General features: G+C 25.0%; 2 protein-coding genes across 3 annotated transcripts in view; one reads left to right on the top strand and one right to left on the bottom strand.

Annotated features, from left to right (window-relative positions):
• Nucleotides 1–794: 794 nt before the first annotated feature.
• LOC123266887 (LHFPL tetraspan subfamily member 3 protein) lies at nucleotides 795–8,628 on the bottom strand. The gene is made up of 6 exons (XM_044731338.1): nucleotides 8,609–8,628; nucleotides 6,095–6,325; nucleotides 4,733–4,927; nucleotides 3,197–3,284; nucleotides 2,958–3,112; nucleotides 795–1,029 (listed from the first exon to the last, which is right to left on the bottom strand). The coding sequence occupies exons 2-6, from the start codon at nucleotides 6,309–6,311 to the stop codon at nucleotides 797–799; spliced, it is 888 nt and encodes a 295-aa protein (XP_044587273.1). The 5' UTR covers nucleotides 6,312–6,325; nucleotides 8,609–8,628; the 3' UTR covers nucleotides 795–796.
• Nucleotides 8,629–16,775: 8,147 nt separating this feature from the next.
• LOC123266876 overlaps nucleotides 16,776–17,160 on the top strand; it is an 82,326-nt gene continuing 81,941 nt past the window's right edge. For both annotated transcript variants that reach the window (XM_044731317.1, XM_044731316.1), the window contains exon 1: nucleotides 16,776–17,062. The gene's annotated coding sequence lies outside the window, so the exon portion shown is untranslated. The remainder of the gene's footprint in view (nucleotides 17,063–17,160) is intronic.

Here is a 17,160-nt window from a genome sequence, read left to right as displayed (position 1 = left end):
ACTTCAAATTTAATATTGTAATATATTTTTGCCCTCCGGGCGGAAAGTGGCAACTTTCGTCCCGCTGCGCTAAACAAAGTTGCCGCTTTCCGCCTTCGTCAGACAAAAAATAGTATACACTCCACGGGAAGTAAATAAGAAAGCCTCAGATCACATGTTTGTTGACCTCGGCTTCGCCTCGGACAACAATTAAATGTGATCTGAGACATTTCTACTTTACTTCCCTAGGTGTGTAATATACTATTTAAACAAAAAAAATTTTTTTGTGGTTAATTTGGAGCAAAGTGTAAAATATAATACAAAAAATTATTAATTTATAAAAATATAATATTAATACAAGATACAAGATGCGATCTCTAAAAAATGAGAATTAGAATAGAGTATTAAAAATAATATTAACAATAAATAATTAATAATTAGCAAAAAAAATATGTAATTAAACAATGTATGATTAAAAAAACTAGTCAAAGTGATAATAATAAAATAAGTGTATAATTAATTAATAATTAATAATATCAATAATAATAACTGACATTGCAAGCACTGTAATAAATCTGTCAGCATTAAAAATAAATGTCATTAAATAAACTAATAATATTTATTAACGTCCTCACACATCTCACGTATGAATTATAATAAATGTCTGGAATAAAAAAATATAAAACAATCACACGGATAAATTTATCCACCACCAATGCATCCAAGTCTTAGAAGAAAACTTAAAATTAAAGGTAACGTCAATTATTTATACGTCAGTCACTTAACTATTAATTCTATAATTAATTTTGTTTTTATTTTAGAGCTGGAAATTTCTCTGGGAGTGACTGAGAGTGTTTGTCGAGAGAGTATGGACCGGATGAGGCCCGCTGGGCGAGTATAAGCTGTGGTGAGAGTGAGACTTTGCTCGTGATAGTTCGCTGTACCGATCTTGCTCAGGTGGCGCCACCAGGAGGACCGGTCGCAAAGATAGGGATTTTCTTGACCCTGCTACGCTCTGGGCTTCGTTTACGTATCCTGGATTTACTTCACCTGGTGAGTAAGAAATAATAACAATATTAAAAATTAATTTTAAACTACGGATTAAATAACCATTTTTTTATTTTTGAAAAATAAAAATTTATGAGACCTTTTTGATAGGGAATAAAATTTTCTACTATCAATTTTTTGAATTTTCAATATTTTAGCCAAAAATAGCTGTTTAAATTTTTTAAAACTACCGATAAGATCTATAACTTTATTTTTGAACTTTTAATTCGAATTTTGAAGAAAAAAAGCGAGATAGAAAAAAATTGATAAGGACCTTTTTTATATAGCATCGTTTTTCCACAAACAAACACATTGATGGAAAATTATTTAGTTGAATTCAACGGGATTTGATTTTTTCGAAGTGTTTTTTGGGATTTTTTTTATGAAATAAATTTTTTTTGTTTAAATCGATGGTTGTACCTTAAAGTAGACACTTTGACGAATAGAATGAGCTATAACAGAAGTACTTTTGATTGTACAAACCCCAAAAAAATCATTGTTGAAGACTTAGAACCATCGTTTCTACGGAAATATGCAATTTTTTTAAAACAACTTTTGTTTTTTGGGATTTTTTTTATGAAATAAATTTTTTTGGTTAAAATTAATGAATGTACATTGAAGTATACACTATAACGAATAAAATGATCTATAATAAAAGTATTTTTGATCATAGGAACCTTAAAAAGATCGCCGTTGACGATTTAAAACTATCATTTCTGCGGAAGTACGCAATTTTTTGGAAATTGCTTTTGTTTTTTAAGATTTTTTTTATGAAATAATTTTTTTTTGGTTTAAATTAATGGTTGGACATTAAAGAAAACACTTTAAAAAATAAAATGATCTATAATAAAAGTATTTTTGAACCGGTGACGTTAGCCGAGTCGTCTAAGGCGCATGGCCTATAGAGAACTCGGACTAACTTACCGGCCAGGCGTGGGTTCGAATCCCAAGCTGGTCTTAGAAACCAACTTGGTTGATATTCGGCCCTTGCCGCGTAGGTTAAGATTTACACAATCCAAAAAGACCCCAACGTACCACTCCCAACAGTTAAAGTCGGCGATATGACCTCAGCAGTTAAAACCGACTCTAAATAATAATTAATAAAAAAAAAAAAAAAAAAAAGTATTTTTGATCATGGGAACCTTAAAAAGATCACCGTTGAAGATTTAAAACTATAATTTTTGCGGAAATACGCAATTTTTTGGATATTACTTTTGTTTCTTGGGATTTTTACTATGAAATAAATTTTTTTAGTTAAAATTAATAAAGATACGTTAAAGTAGACACTTTAACAAATAAAATGATCTATAATGAAAGTATTTTTGATAATGTGAACCTTAAAAAGATCACCGTTGAAGATTTAAAACTATAATTTCTAAGTAAATACGCAATTTTTTGGAAATTACTTTCGTTTTTTAGGAGTTTTTTTATAAAATAAATTTTTTTGGTTCAAATTAATGAATGTACATCAAAGTAGACACTTTAAGGAATAGAATGATCTATAGTAAAAGTATTTTTGATCATGGGAACCTTAAAAAGATCACCGTTGAAAATTTAAAACTATCATTTCTTCGGAAATACGCAATTTTTTGAAATTTACTTTCGTTTTTTAGGATTTTTTTTATGAAATAAATTTTTTTGGTTCAAATTAATGAATGTAAATCAAAGTAGACACTTTAAGGAATAGAATGATCTATAGTAAAAGTATTTTTGATCATGGGAACCTTAAAAAGATCACCGTTGAAAATTTAAAACTATCATTTCTTCGGAAATACGCAATTTTTTGGAAACTACTTTCGTTGTTTAGGATTTTTTCTATGAAATAATTTTTTTTTTTTATCAAAATCAAATTTTCTCTTATATCTTTTTAATATCTTCAAAATTTGACCCAGAATTTTGGATTAAAAGATTAAAAATGAATTATTAATTACCCTTGTAGAGAGACCCGTTGTTAAAAGGCTCGGCTTCAAGCCTGACATGTCTTGACGCGAGGATAAAAGCGAGCGCAGCGAGGGTCACTGCATCCAGGGCAGCGATCGCTGCCAGAGGAATCGCCCATCTTATCGCGCAAGCACCGGGAACATATCTGTAATAATCAAATTAATTATTTTTACTAGAAAAAAATGTTAATGATAATGATTAAGGTTTTATTTAATTTAAGGAAGATTACCTGGACGCAGAAGCTCCACAGACGGCTCGTACCATCGGCGAATCCCACCCAAGAGGATACACGCCCACGCCGACAGCCATGCAGATTGCTGAAACGAAAGAAAAATTATATTATACGGTGTAATGATGTAAAGCAAAGCGATATAGGAAGTGAGTTTCATTATAATTATTCCTATTAAATTCACACGGTTGAATAAAAAATGAAACTGGCATTTAGCTTCTTGAGAACCGTCTAAGTGAAAGGTGAGTATATGCGATATTATGCTATGTATTATCTACTTGCTAATGTTAACTGTCTTTACATTTATGTATTCACAATTGCGGTAATTTTTAATATTTTTTTAAATATTAATACGTAATATTAATGTTAATATATGTGACTGGACATATTGTTTCTTAACTTTGCATTATATATTTTGTAATATGTATTTTTTTTTTCAGTTCAATAGTTCAGAAAAATATTAATAATAATTTTTTTTTTATTAGTTTTTTAATATTTAATCAAAAATTTTATTAAAAAATTTTAAAGTTCATAAAAATTTTAATAATAATTTTTTTTAATCAATTTTTCAATATTTAATTAAAAATTTCATTAAAAATTTATTAGTTCATAAAAATAATAATAATAATTTTTTTAAATTAATTTTATAATATTTTATCAAAAATTTTATTAAAAAATTTAAAAGTTTATAAAAATTTTAATAACAATTTTTTCATATTTAATTAAAAATTTCTTTAAAAAATTTGATAGTTCATCAAAATATTATTAATTTTAATGATGATTAGAGCTAGAATTTTCGCAGTTGTTTAAATGATCATTCTCATGTTTAACTTCAAATTTGAATAAAGAAAAACCGCAAACTTCATGGTCCTAGTGATAATTTTTTAAAAATTAATGTTATAATTAATTCACTTGTAAACTAATTAAAAACTCAAAAATTTCATTTAAAAATTAAATAGTTTATTTTTAAAGTGTAAATAAAATCTTCAAGTGATAAAAAAATTGCCAAATTTCAGTCGCCATTTTGTTGAAGTTGAATTTTAAGATAATTTTTTTTTTTATTTGTAAATTGTTTAAAATATTAATAATTTTTTTTTTTTATTAATTCACTTATAAATTATTTAAAAATTCAAAAATTTCATTAAAAAATTAAATAGTTTATTTTTAAAATGTAAATAAAATCTTCAAGTGATAAAAAATTGCCAAATTTCAATCGCCATTTTGTCGGGGCTGATTTTTCAGATAATTTTCATTTAAATTAATATTGTAATTAATTTTTTTTATTAATTCACTTGTAAATTGTTTAAAATATTGAAAATTTTATTAAAAAATTCAATAATTTATTTTTAAAGTATAAAAAAAATTTTGAAGTGATGAAAAATTGGCAAATGTGTCGACCGTCATTTTTTTAAGGCTGATTTTCAATTAGAAATTTTTTTTTTAGATAAAAAAAATTGATATTTAGATTTATAAGATAAATATAATTTAATCTTACTAATAAAATGAATTATTCTAGGATATAGAAAAAAAAATTACCTGATATAACCTGCATCCACCCACAAATATAAAAAACAGTAGTACTTTGACAGAAAAAGAATAATAACATTGCACAAATAGACACTAGTGCAATAACAACAGCTATTCCTACAAGAATAGTACTGGCTTTAAATGGCACGTTTCCAACAGTAGATAGATCATCTAACCGTCCAATGCATTCTTCTCCGACTTCACCTGGTGAGTTAACAATTAATTATTCATTTTAATTTTAATTACTAGATACATGATTAAGAAATGACCTTGTATCTTGTGAACTATTGACTTTTTCAAAGATATAAGCTCATTCTGATGTTACACTCATCAAGACCTTTCATTTGAGTACCCACATCAATTTTTCATATATTTTATATATGTATATATATATCACAAATACCATATATATAAAATATATAAAAAATGTCATGTGGGTACTCAAATGAAAGGTCTCGATAAGTGTAACGTCAAAATGAGTTTATATCTTAAAAAATGTCAATAATTAAGAAATGACATTGTATTTTATAGAATATTGATATTTTTGAAGATATAAGGTCATCCCGATGTTACACTCATCGAGACCTTTTATTTAAGTACCCACATCAATTTTTCATATATTTTATATATTTATATATTTCACAAATACCATATATATAAAATATATAAAAAATGCCATGTTGGTATTTAAATGAAAAGTCTCGATGAATATAACATTGAAATGAGTTTATATCTCAAAAAATGTCAATGATTAATAAATGACCTTGTATTTTCAGAACTACTGAGATTTTTTAAGATATAAGCTCATCCTGATGTTAGTCTCATTAAGACCTTTCATTTGAGTACCCACATCAATTTTTCATATATTTATATATATAATATATATCTATATATAAGAAATAAATCAAAAATGCCATGTGGGTACTTAAATGAAAGGTCTCGATGAGTGTAACATCGAAATGAGTTTATATCTTAAAAAATGTCAATAATTAAGAAACGACCTTGTATCTTGTGAACTATTGACATTTTTAAAGATATAAGCTCATCTTGATGTTACACTCATGAAGACCTTCCATTTGAGTACCCACATCAACTTTTCATATATTTTATATATTTATATATATTATATATATGTATATATGAAAAATATATCAAAAATGCATGTGGGTACTCAAATGAAAGCTCTTGATGAGTGTAACATCAGAATGAGCTTATATCTTTGAAAAAGTCAATAGTTAAGAAAGTACAGTGCAATTTAACAAAATTCATTATTTAATAAAGCAAAATTTTATTTATTTATAGTTGACAAGTCTACAAACTCTACTAATTTAATTTTGTAGCTTATAGCAATGGTGTGTCTCTTTGACTTACCGCTGGATCCGTAGCTACAGCGGGACCAAAGTCCAAATCTACCCGGATTTTCGTGCTCCAGATCCCCGATCCACTCAGGTGTGACAAAAGCTACCACTCCAATAATTGCATAACAAATAGTAAATATTCCCCACAATACTGCTATTGCTTTTGAATTACGGACGTAATTTGAGGCGTACATGTGGGAAGATTCAACATATTCTATTTTTGAACCCATTTTTATGATTTTTGCTAGTAAAAAATAATTAATTTTTATTAAAAATTAAAAAGTAAAATTTATTTTTTTTTAATTAAGTTTAAAAGAAACAATTTTTAAAATTATAATAATAAATTTGTATTAATAATTTAAAATCAAAATATTTTAACACAAAATTAAAATTAAAAAAAATTTTAATAATAATTTATTGATTAAAAATATTAAATTAAAAAAAAAAATAATTATTAAAATACTGTTATTGCTTGAATTAGCATTGAAATCACTGGCATAAAAATAAATAAATGAAATATAAAAATAATTATGACTTTTAATAATAAATAAATAAATAATATTCATTTTCTAAATAAATAAATAATAATAATTTTCTAAAAAAATAAATAAATAAAAAATAAAATACCTTATCAAAATAAATGAGTAACAATTAAAAAAAAAATCCTCATTTAACCAGTGAAGCTTATAAAATCCATTTACATGATAACAATCAAGTACACATTTAAAACTAGCAATAATTAGAGTTTGGTTCAATGTAACATTAGTTTAATTATCTAATTTTTTTGACAGATGTTATTATGAGGTGGTTAGTAGTGTATACTCGGTACACGTTGCAAGATACAAGATACAACTCACAACTCACAACTCACAACCGGACGACTAAGACCTGAGGCAAGACTCGGGATTGAGGATCGAGGATTGAGAATCAAAATGGCCTCTCAGGCAACCTGGTACAAGTATAAGTATAATATAAGTGGCTTATTACATAGGTGTAAGTTGTAAGTGTAAGGAGTAGAGAGGAAAGAGAGAGCCGGAGAATAGAATGGGCCTCGTGGGACCGATACTTCTCTCTCCAGTCTTCGGTCTATCTCACCGAGTTACTTGTACAGAATTAAATGTAAATGAGGACAGGGAGGGGTTTCACTCTCCTTTGACATTTCTTGATACTTTTTTTGCTTACTCAATTTTTACAAGTACCGTCATTTAGATATTACATTTATGCTGAGTTTGATTTTTATTGTTATGGTTAATCATTATTATTATTTTAGTTTATTGAAATTGTTTTGAAATTTTTTATATAAAAGAAATTTTAAATATTTTTATTAATTTTATAAATTTATTACACTTAAATTAGTAATTAATTTAGTAGATATTTAATAATTTTTTTTAATAAATAAATTTTGGCAAAAAAAAAATGTGAAAAAAATATTGACCCAGAAATTTTAAAAAACTATAAATGCAATTTTTTAGAAAAAAATTTGTTTATTAAATAAAATTAAAAAATTATTAACTGCTTATTTTAATGTCATTAGAAATTATTATTTTTTAATTTTATTTTACAAATAAATTAATTCTAGATAATTAAAAAAAATATTTTTTAAAAATTACACTTATATTTTTTTACAAATAAAAAATCTTTGTTTTATTTTTATGAAAATTAATTTAGTATTATTAAATTTTAATTATTTTTTTAACAAATAAATTATGGCAAAAATATTGAAAAAAAAAAAAAAAAAAAACAATTGATACGTAGAAATTTTAATAAATTAAAAATGCAATTTTTTAAAAATAATTTTTTGGAACACACTTTTATGTTAAAGAAAAAATTTTTAAGTGACAGCTAAATTAATTTATGAAAATTAATTTAGCATATATTTAATAAGAATTAATTTAGCCGATACTTAATAATTTTATAATACTAAAGTTAGCCGACATTTTTAATTTTTTGATATTTTTTCGATAATTAAATTAGAACAAAAAAATCATTTTAAAAAATTGCACTTGAAGTTTTTCAAGTTTTTTACAAATAAAATTTTTTTTTCATTTTTTTGAAATAATTTTTTCAATGAAAAAAAACTCGTAAAATTTTCAGATGTCGGCTAACTTAATTTTCATAATAATTTTTAGAATTTTTTTAACAATAAATTATGGCAAAAAAAATAAAAAAAAAAAATGTCATTTAAAAATATTGAAAAATTATAAATGCAATTTTTTAGTAAAAATTTAGTTGTTAAGTAAAATTAAAAATTCATTTAGTGACTGCTAACTTTAATGTTATATATATTTAATCATTTTAAAAATCTTAAAACAAATAAATTATGCCAAAAAAAAATTAGAAAAAAAAATTAAGATGTAAAAATTTTTAAAAATAAAAAATGCAATTTTTTACAAATAATTTTTTGGAATAAATTTTTTTGTTTAATAAAATTCAAAAATTTTAAAGTGACTTCTAATTTTAGTGTTATAATTAATATTTATTTATTTTTTTCTATAAAAAATTTCTCTTATAATAATAATCCACAAACCTGAACGTCAATTTAATTTTTCCGCTAAAACTGGAAAAACTAGATTTCATTTTTATAGAAACTTGATAAATTATTCTCGGCACATTAATTAATAACACTAAAACTTTTAAAAGACAACAACAATAATAATAATAATAATAAAAATTGCAAGAAAAATAGTCAGAGATCTTCTAGATTTATTATTGGTACTAAAGTTTCCCGTGCACGGCCGCGCGACAGCTGGTAGTGCCGCCATATTGGATTTCACTCAAATGCGCAAGATGGCGGCACACGCTCTAAACTCTAACGTACCGCTCCTTTATTTTATCAGTTTTTAATTAATAATTAGCTTGAATTAAACTTAAATTTATTGTAAAAAGTTAGTATTAATTATTTAGAAGCTTTTGAGATAATTATTTTTATTAGTAATCACTTTTTTATATCGGATGTCAATTAAAATAGTACCGGCGTTTAACAATGTCATTTTTCCGTTGAAATTTTTATCAATTTATAATTTACAATTATTATTATTTATTTTTTATTACTAAAAAGATATTAATAATAAAATAATAAATAATAACAATTATTTTTGATAGATTTTATTAATTTCCTAAATAATTACAATTATTTTATATTAAATAAAATAATTAAAAAAAAAAATTTTAGAATAGTTCAAATTTTTGCCACTAGAGCGCGCCAAAGTAATAATTTAAAAAATAGCGGAAGAATAATAAAATTTAAATTTATTTAAATGTCAATTTTGTTACAAAAATAACTTTTTTAAATGTTTAATATATTTTTATTATTTTTTTTTTTTAATAAAAATAATTTTTATTGAATTTTTAATTTTATAAAAGACAATTTTTGAAAAAAGTATTTTTTTCCTTAAATGCCTAGTGAAGTTTTTTTTTAAAAGTGAATAAGTGTAATTAAAAAAGAAAAGTTTTTTTTTTTCAAGTTCTTAAAAAAGTGAAAATTAAAAAAAAAGTTTAATTAATTTTTAACAAAAAAGGTAAGAAATTAATAGGTATAAAATAAAAGCGCCAAAAAATTATTTCAAAATAGTTTAAATTTTCGCCGCTAGAGTGCGCCAAAATAATAATTTAAAAAATAGCGAGAAAATAAAAAAATTTTAATTAATGTGTCTATTTCGATATAAAAATAATTTTTTTAAGTGTTTAATAAATTTTATTTATTTATTTTTTTTATTAAAAAACAATTTTAATTAAAGTTTATTTAAATTTAAAATTTTATAAAAGACAAATTAAAAAAAAAAAAGTGACAATTTTTTTTAAAAGTGAAAAAATTAATTTTTAAGTGTCACGTAGCTTTTTTTTTTAAAAGTGAAAAAATTAAGTTTTATTCTTTAAGTGGCGCATAGTTTTTTTTTAAAAGTGAATAATTAAGTGTAATTAAAAAAAAAGTATATTTAAAAATTTTTTTTTTCAAGTGTCAAGTTTTAAAAAGTTTAATTTTAAAAAAGTGAAAATTAAAAAAAAAGTTGTGTAAAAAAGATTAATTAATTTTTCACAAAAAAAAAAAAAATAATTAATTAGTTGAAAAACAAGGTAAGAAATGAATATGAATAAAATACAAGCTCCAACTTAAATATATGATATAACACTAATAAATATTATTTAATTTAATACGGGAGTTAAAAGCAGCATGAGTGTTGAATCCCAGCTCGTCAGTCTCAGTCTGTTATGTAAAACATAAAAATGTCGACGTTGAGTTTTCGCTCGTCAACAATTTATTTATTTTTGCTGTTGAACATTAGAGGAGTAGAGAGGAGGGAGAATTATGAGCTGGGATCACGCATGTGATGTTGACTTTAAACCTCTGGAGTCTCACGTGAATAATCTAAAGTATAGAAATTCCTCTGCCTATATCCAGGCATCAGGCATCACACTACATCTCAAGTAATTGCACCTACTGCGTTGGGAAATTAAATATCTTATAATGTTATATGTTATAATGCACCAAGGGTCACACTACCACTTCTCACTACCGGTATGTATAAACATATTAGACCGGACTTATTGATTGCAGGAAACATTTAGATGTCTAACGTCTCAATGTTTTTTATTTTTATTTTAAATAATCATTTTTTTATTTTTTTAAAATAAATCAAAACATTGGTAAGAGACTTTTTTGATAGGGAGTAAAATTTTCTACAAAAATAGCTGTTTAAATTTTTGAAATCTACCAATAAGATCTATAACTTTATTTGAACTTTAAATTCAAATTTTGAAAAAAAAGCGAGATAGAACAAAAACACATTAATGGAAAATTATTTAGTTGAATTCAACGGATATGATTTTTGCGAAGTGTTTTTTGGGATTTTTTTTATGAAATAAATTTTTTTTATTTAAATCAATGGTTGTATTTTAAAGTAGATGCTTTGACAAATAGAATGAGCTATAGCAAAAGTACTTTTGATTGTAGAAACCCCATAAAAACCATTGTTAAAGACTTAGAACCATCATTTCTATGGAAATATGCAATTTTTTTAAAACAACTTTTGTTTTATAGGATTTTTTTTATGAAATAAATTTTTTTGGTTAAAATTAATGGATGTACATTAAAGTAGACACTTTAACGAATAAAATGATCTATAATAAAAGTATTTTTGATCATGGAAACCTTAAAAAGATCACCGTTGAATATTTAAAACTATCATTTCTAAGTAAATACGCAATTCTTTGGAAATAACTTTTGTTTTTTAGGATTTTTCCTATGAAATAAATTTTTCTGGTTAAAATTAATGAATGTACATTAAATTAAACACTTTGACAAATGAAATGATCTATAATAAAAGTATTTTTGATCATAGCAAGCTTGAAAAGATCACCGTTGAAGATTTTAAACCATCATTTCTAAGTAAATACGCTCTTTTGTGGAAATTTCTTTTGTTTTTTGGGATTTTTTCTATGAATCAAATTTTTTTGGTTTAAATTAATGAATATTCATTAAAGTAGACACTCTAACGAATAAAATGATCTATAATAAAAGTAGTTTTGATCATGGGAACCTTAAAAAGATCACCGTTGAAGATTTAAAACTACTATTTCCGCGGAAATACGCATTTTTTTGGAAATTACTTTTGTTTTTTAGGATTTTTTTTATGAAATAAATTTTTTTTTTTTTGAATAAAATTTTCTATAAAATAGGTCTCTTAAAAATTCAAAATTTCAATAATAATAATTTTATCTGAGACATTTGGAGCACTAATTTGCCGATGTATGTAAAGATTGAAAATAATAACTAATTACTATAATTTATTAATCAAATCGGTTGATATTTAGCGATACCGTTATAAGCGTGAGGTCACTCGGAATAAATAAGTTCGTAAGGGTTAAAACGGCACTATCCACTATCGGAATTATGGTACGGTATTAGTTGATGCTCTTGTATTTATACAAAAGACACTCGTAGATATATTTACACTACCTGGGAGTATATACATATACCTATCTATATATACGTATATATTAAAGAGAGAAAAGAGATGAAGATCAAGGTGAAGACCTCGTGCATGTTTAACAGTCATTAATCAACATGATGCAGCCCCATCACTATAAATTCCGTTAGACTGCACAAATTGTCCTCTAGTTACATATTACACGTTGTCTACTGGAGCCATCACATCTTCACCGTAACTATTAATTTATAATTAAATTTATTTTTTTTTTTTTATCAAAAATTTTCAAAAAAAAAAATTATTTTACTCGTTCGATCTTAGATATTTTAAAAGGAAAAAAATAATCAACGTTGATAGATGTTAGACAGAGGTATTCTATGAACATAGATCAAATATTATGTACATACTCCCACTTGCTGTAATAAAAAGAGGTAAAAGTCCGGGAGAATGCATAGCAGGAGATTAATGTCGTACATTTGAAACATTGTTACAATTTAGACTTCCGCTATTTAAATTTATGACTACTCAATATTGTTTTATTAATAATAGCGAGCATAACAATTGTAATTACGTTAAATGTATTTTTATTATTATTATTTAAATGTTAAATAGTATTAATAAAATGACCGTTTAAGGTAAGGTTAAAGGAAGCGTGTCATATATGCGTTAATTATGTAGATAGTAAGTATAGTTAGTTAATAATCGATGTAATTGAATTTAACCATTTATTAAAGGAGCGTACACATGCACGCAATGGGTGTAATATTTGTAATGATAATCGTGAGATAAGCCGTACAGAGATTCAAGTGTTAGATAATACTAAATGTGAGAGTATCCATGGGCGATAACGCCGTAATATGCTCCACAGGGTTTGTTAAATTATATTAATAATTGTTAATAATAGTTATTACCTCCTTTTTACGTGGGAATGCTAAAGATTAGGTAACAGTAGCATCTAGATTTTTTTTAAGATTACGTTTATTTATGGATAGTTATTTTTAGAGTTTTGGGATGGACGTTTTTTGGGATCTTTTTAGGGAAATTGATGGTTGTTTTTATATATTATTTATGGGTTGTAAAGCTTATGCTTTTACGAGTAAAATGATCTATAATAAGTTGACTTTTATGAATACGATCATAAAAAAATCCTATTAAGGTACTAAAGTCGTTTTTAGAAGGAAAATTAGGTTTTTTTGAAGTTTTTTAGGATTTTTTGGGGGAAATAAATTTTTTTTTCGAAAACTATTAGTTTTGTATCAAAGTAGACATCATTAGGAATTGAATGATCTATAACAAGTTGATTTTTATCGCCAGAATGATCTAAAAAATTGTATTTTAAGTTAAAAAAAGTCGTTTTTTTTTTTTGCGGAAAATGATGCTTTTTTGAAGTTTTTTAGGATCTTTTGGGGGAAATAAAATTTTTTTTCGAAAAGTTTTGTTTGCTTATCAAAGTAGACATTATAAGGAATAGAATGATCTATAATAAGTTGATTTTTATTGCCAGAATGATCTAAAAAATCCCATTTTAACTTATAAAAGTCGTTTTTTAGCGAAAAATCATGTTTTTTGAAGTTTTTTAGAATCTATTGAGGGAAAAAAATTTTTGTTCCGAAAACTACTGGTTGTTATCAAAGTAGACATCATAAGGAATAGAATGATCTATAATAAGTCCATTTTCACCCACGAAAATAATTTAAAAAAGAAGGTTTAAGAATCAAAACAGCCATTTCCATCAAAATACCAATTTTTCCAAAAGTATCTTCAGTTTTTCAGGATTTTTTCAATGTAATAATTTTTTTTCGTCAAAATCATTGGTCAAAACTTAAAGTAGACACTCTAACGAGTAAAATGACCTAGACTACGTCAAGTTTCCATAGCAGGAAGAATAAAAAAAAAAAATCTCGAAAGTCAGTAGTAATTTAAAAATAATTCTTTCGAAAAGCAAAAATTTCTCTTTAAATCACCAACCTGTGAGTAAAATACAAGAACAGCTTTCTTCCTCGTCTCTTTTCTCGACTATTCAATTCCACGGTCGATCATAAATCATCCTTGGGCATGTATGCATCTACATAGATCTTAAATGTCCGCCGATAAAACGTTTTACGTCGTACCCTAAATATCCTCGATTATCCTCTAGGAAGTGATCCGAGAAAATTGTCCGTGAAAATTGCTTCTTGTTTATTTTAATATTTTCCTACAATTTTAAATTTACATAATTTTATTTATTACCGTAAATTTTATTGTCGTTAATGAAATAATAATCAGTAACCCAAGAATAATTTAATAACGTTTTAAATAATAATTAAACTTTTCTTTAGTAAAAGATAAAAAATAAATTTTAGTTGGTCGCGGGTTGAAGGACCGAAAATTGTAGCTCGATGATAAGGGGAGTGCTTTGCCTCACGCCCCCGTAACGGTCAGAACAATTTCCATAATTATCTCACGATGGAATAACCAAACACGGAAGTGATCTTGTGATGTTGTAGATCGCGATAAAACAATTGTTTCTTCTCCAACCTATTTTACTCTTAACTTTTAACTCTGGGCACTGCTACTGTTGTACCAACTACTTGTTACCTCTATATATACCATTGATCCCAAGGAACAATTTACATTCATATTTTCATATTCTACATAAATCATAATAAATTAAAAGCATTAAACCTCGGGGTTTTTCGGTCTCAGGGTTACCTAGGGTCAATATCAATTTCTCATCATTTTTTACCAGATTGTTGGGAAAAATTTTATATAAGGTAAAAATCCCAATTATTGACACTATAAGAGACAAAGTTATGATTTTTTCTATGAAAAAATTTTTTTTGTCCAAATCAATGGCTATATCTTAAAATAGACACTTCAACGAGTGAAACAAGCTATGATAAGTTTACTTTTAACCACGGGAACAATTACAAACTAATGTTGAAAATTTGAAATCCTCAATTTTGAAAAAATTCCAAATTCTTTAAAAGTTACTTTTGTTTTTTGGGATTTTTTCTATGAAAAAAATTTTTTTTGTCCAAATCAATGGCTGCATCTTAAAAAAGATACTTCAACGAGTAAAATAAGCTATAATAAGTTTACTTTTGACCTCGGGAACAATAAAAAAAAAAAAATATTGAAAATTTTAACTTCTCTATTTTGATGAAATTCAAAATTCTTTAGAAGTAACTTTTGATTTTTGGGATTTTTTTAATGAAAAAATTTTTTTTCGTCGAAATCAATCAATGTATCTTAAGGTCGACATTCTAACGAACAAAATAACCTGTAACAACATGAGTTTTCTCCAAGGAAACTATCAAAAGATCTTAATTAAAGTGCCACCTTTCCAGAAAACTAGCGAAAAAATCTAATCTGTAATCAAAAAAATTGGTTTTAAAATTTTGAAATTCAAATTTTAGATTAAACATTGAAAATATGAAAATTTAATGATCTATAAAAAGGCCCTTACGGTAAAAGTTCCAATTATTGACACTATAAGAGACAAAGTTATGATTTGATTTTTTTTAAGCAATCAAATATCAATATCGTTGAATTTTGTTTGTGGTAATGTCTCAAGTAATGTTTTTACTAATCAATTTCTTTTTTTAAAATGATAATCACTGATATTTACTAATTAATTTTAAGTTATTAAATAGAGTATCCGGATACACCAATTATTGACAGGTTAAAAAACTGATTTATCTAATTATTGACATACCTTAGCCCCAATTATTGACACCTATACTGCGCATGCTTCGAATCATCAGCTTATTCTTATTTATCGAAACTTATTATTAAGTAGTCAATATTATTAAAGTTTATTAATATTAATTTCCATAAATGATTAATTACTATTAAAAATATGAATATTAATTTAAAAATAATTTATTTAATCAGAAGAGTTCAAACTCTTACAGTTAATTTTTTAGATTAAAGTAAAAAAAAGGCGTCTTAGCGTTGTCGACTGGCTGTCAATATGAGATTCAACTTAAAAATTATCAACTAGTTATTGACACCCATTATTTAAATATTATAAAGGAAACAATTAATTTCGATTATTCAATTTTATAAATTTTTCATATATTGTTAATTAAAAAAAAAAAAGATCATATAATTAGATGAAGAAATTAATTTAAACTCGGCATTTAAAAAAATTGCTTTTCTAACCAAAGTTGTTAAGAAAATAGACGCTCGTAAGCTGGTTTTAACTGGTGCAAACTTTATTTTTTAATAATTAATATTTAATATTAACGGACAGTAATTTTTTTCAATTTTTTAATTAATTAGAATTTAATAAAAATTTATATGATAGTTATTCTTATTACAGATAATTAAATATATTTAATAATTTAGAGTGTCAATATTTAGACCCCTGTCAATAATTGGGGCTTTAAGCTTTATTTAAAATAAACTTTTTCTAGTGCCTAAAAAAATCTAGATTTTTTTATAATTTGGAAAATTAATTTTTTCATTAGAAATTTTAATTTTTATTTGTAAAAAATTTTAAAATTTAAACCCCCAATTAATTTAGAGTCAATAAAATAACTTTTTTAATATTTCGCATCAAAAATAAAAAAATTATTGAATTTTTTGATAAAATAATATAAAAAATATTAATTTTTCAATTTAAAAAATTTTTCTAAAAATGAATCCGCAATTTTTAAGTAGTACAAGCAAAAAAAGTACGGCGACAGTCGAGTCCGTAGCGATCCAACCCGAAGAACTGCGAAGTCTCCCGAAGAGGAGCCGGTTGTCCGGTTGCGCGTTCGGCGCCGATCACTCGAGCCAGTGTCGCGTCAGTCGTCGACCGAACAGGTCACCGGTCTCACTCGGGCGTGAGTAAGACCAACTCGGATCGATCCCCACGGGGGTTTTTTAAAATATATTTTTTTTTCCAAAAAAATAACAATTAACCTAACAGCAATTCGTTTGTCAATTGTTATTATCATAAATAAAATTGATTACTAACAATTTAATTACAATTGTCGGTAAATTGTTTATTTACAGATTGATTAATTAATTAATTAACAAGTGTGTTGTGCATTGGACATTATTAAAGGATAATTTCTCAATCGGTGAGTGATTCAATTTTTCAGTGAATTTTTAATATTATTTTTATTTTTATTATTATTGTTATTATTGATATTGATATTATTTATGTAATACATAAATA

Source organism: Cotesia glomerata, linkage group LG6, assembly GCF_020080835.1.
Source record: "Cotesia glomerata isolate CgM1 linkage group LG6, MPM_Cglom_v2.3, whole genome shotgun sequence".
Classification (NCBI taxonomy): domain Eukaryota; kingdom Metazoa; phylum Arthropoda; class Insecta; order Hymenoptera; family Braconidae; genus Cotesia; species Cotesia glomerata.
The sequence above is the reverse complement of the archived record's forward strand: the minus strand, read 5'-3'. Positions and strand labels throughout refer to the sequence as shown.

Bases quoted from the DNA above. Each gene is read 5' to 3' on its own strand.
- LOC123266887 (XM_044731338.1), bottom strand. From the start codon at position 6,311: ATGGGTTCAAAAATAGAATATGTTGAATCTTCCCACATGTACGCCTCA. The intron at 4,928-6,094 runs GTAAGTCAAAGA...TTAACTCACCAG, and splicing joins CTGTAGCTACGGATCCAGCG to GTGAAGTCGGAGAAGAATGC. The intron at 3,113-3,196 runs GTAATCTTCCTT...TGATTATTACAG, and splicing joins TGTGGAGCTTCTGCGTCCAG to ATATGTTCCCGGTGCTTGCG.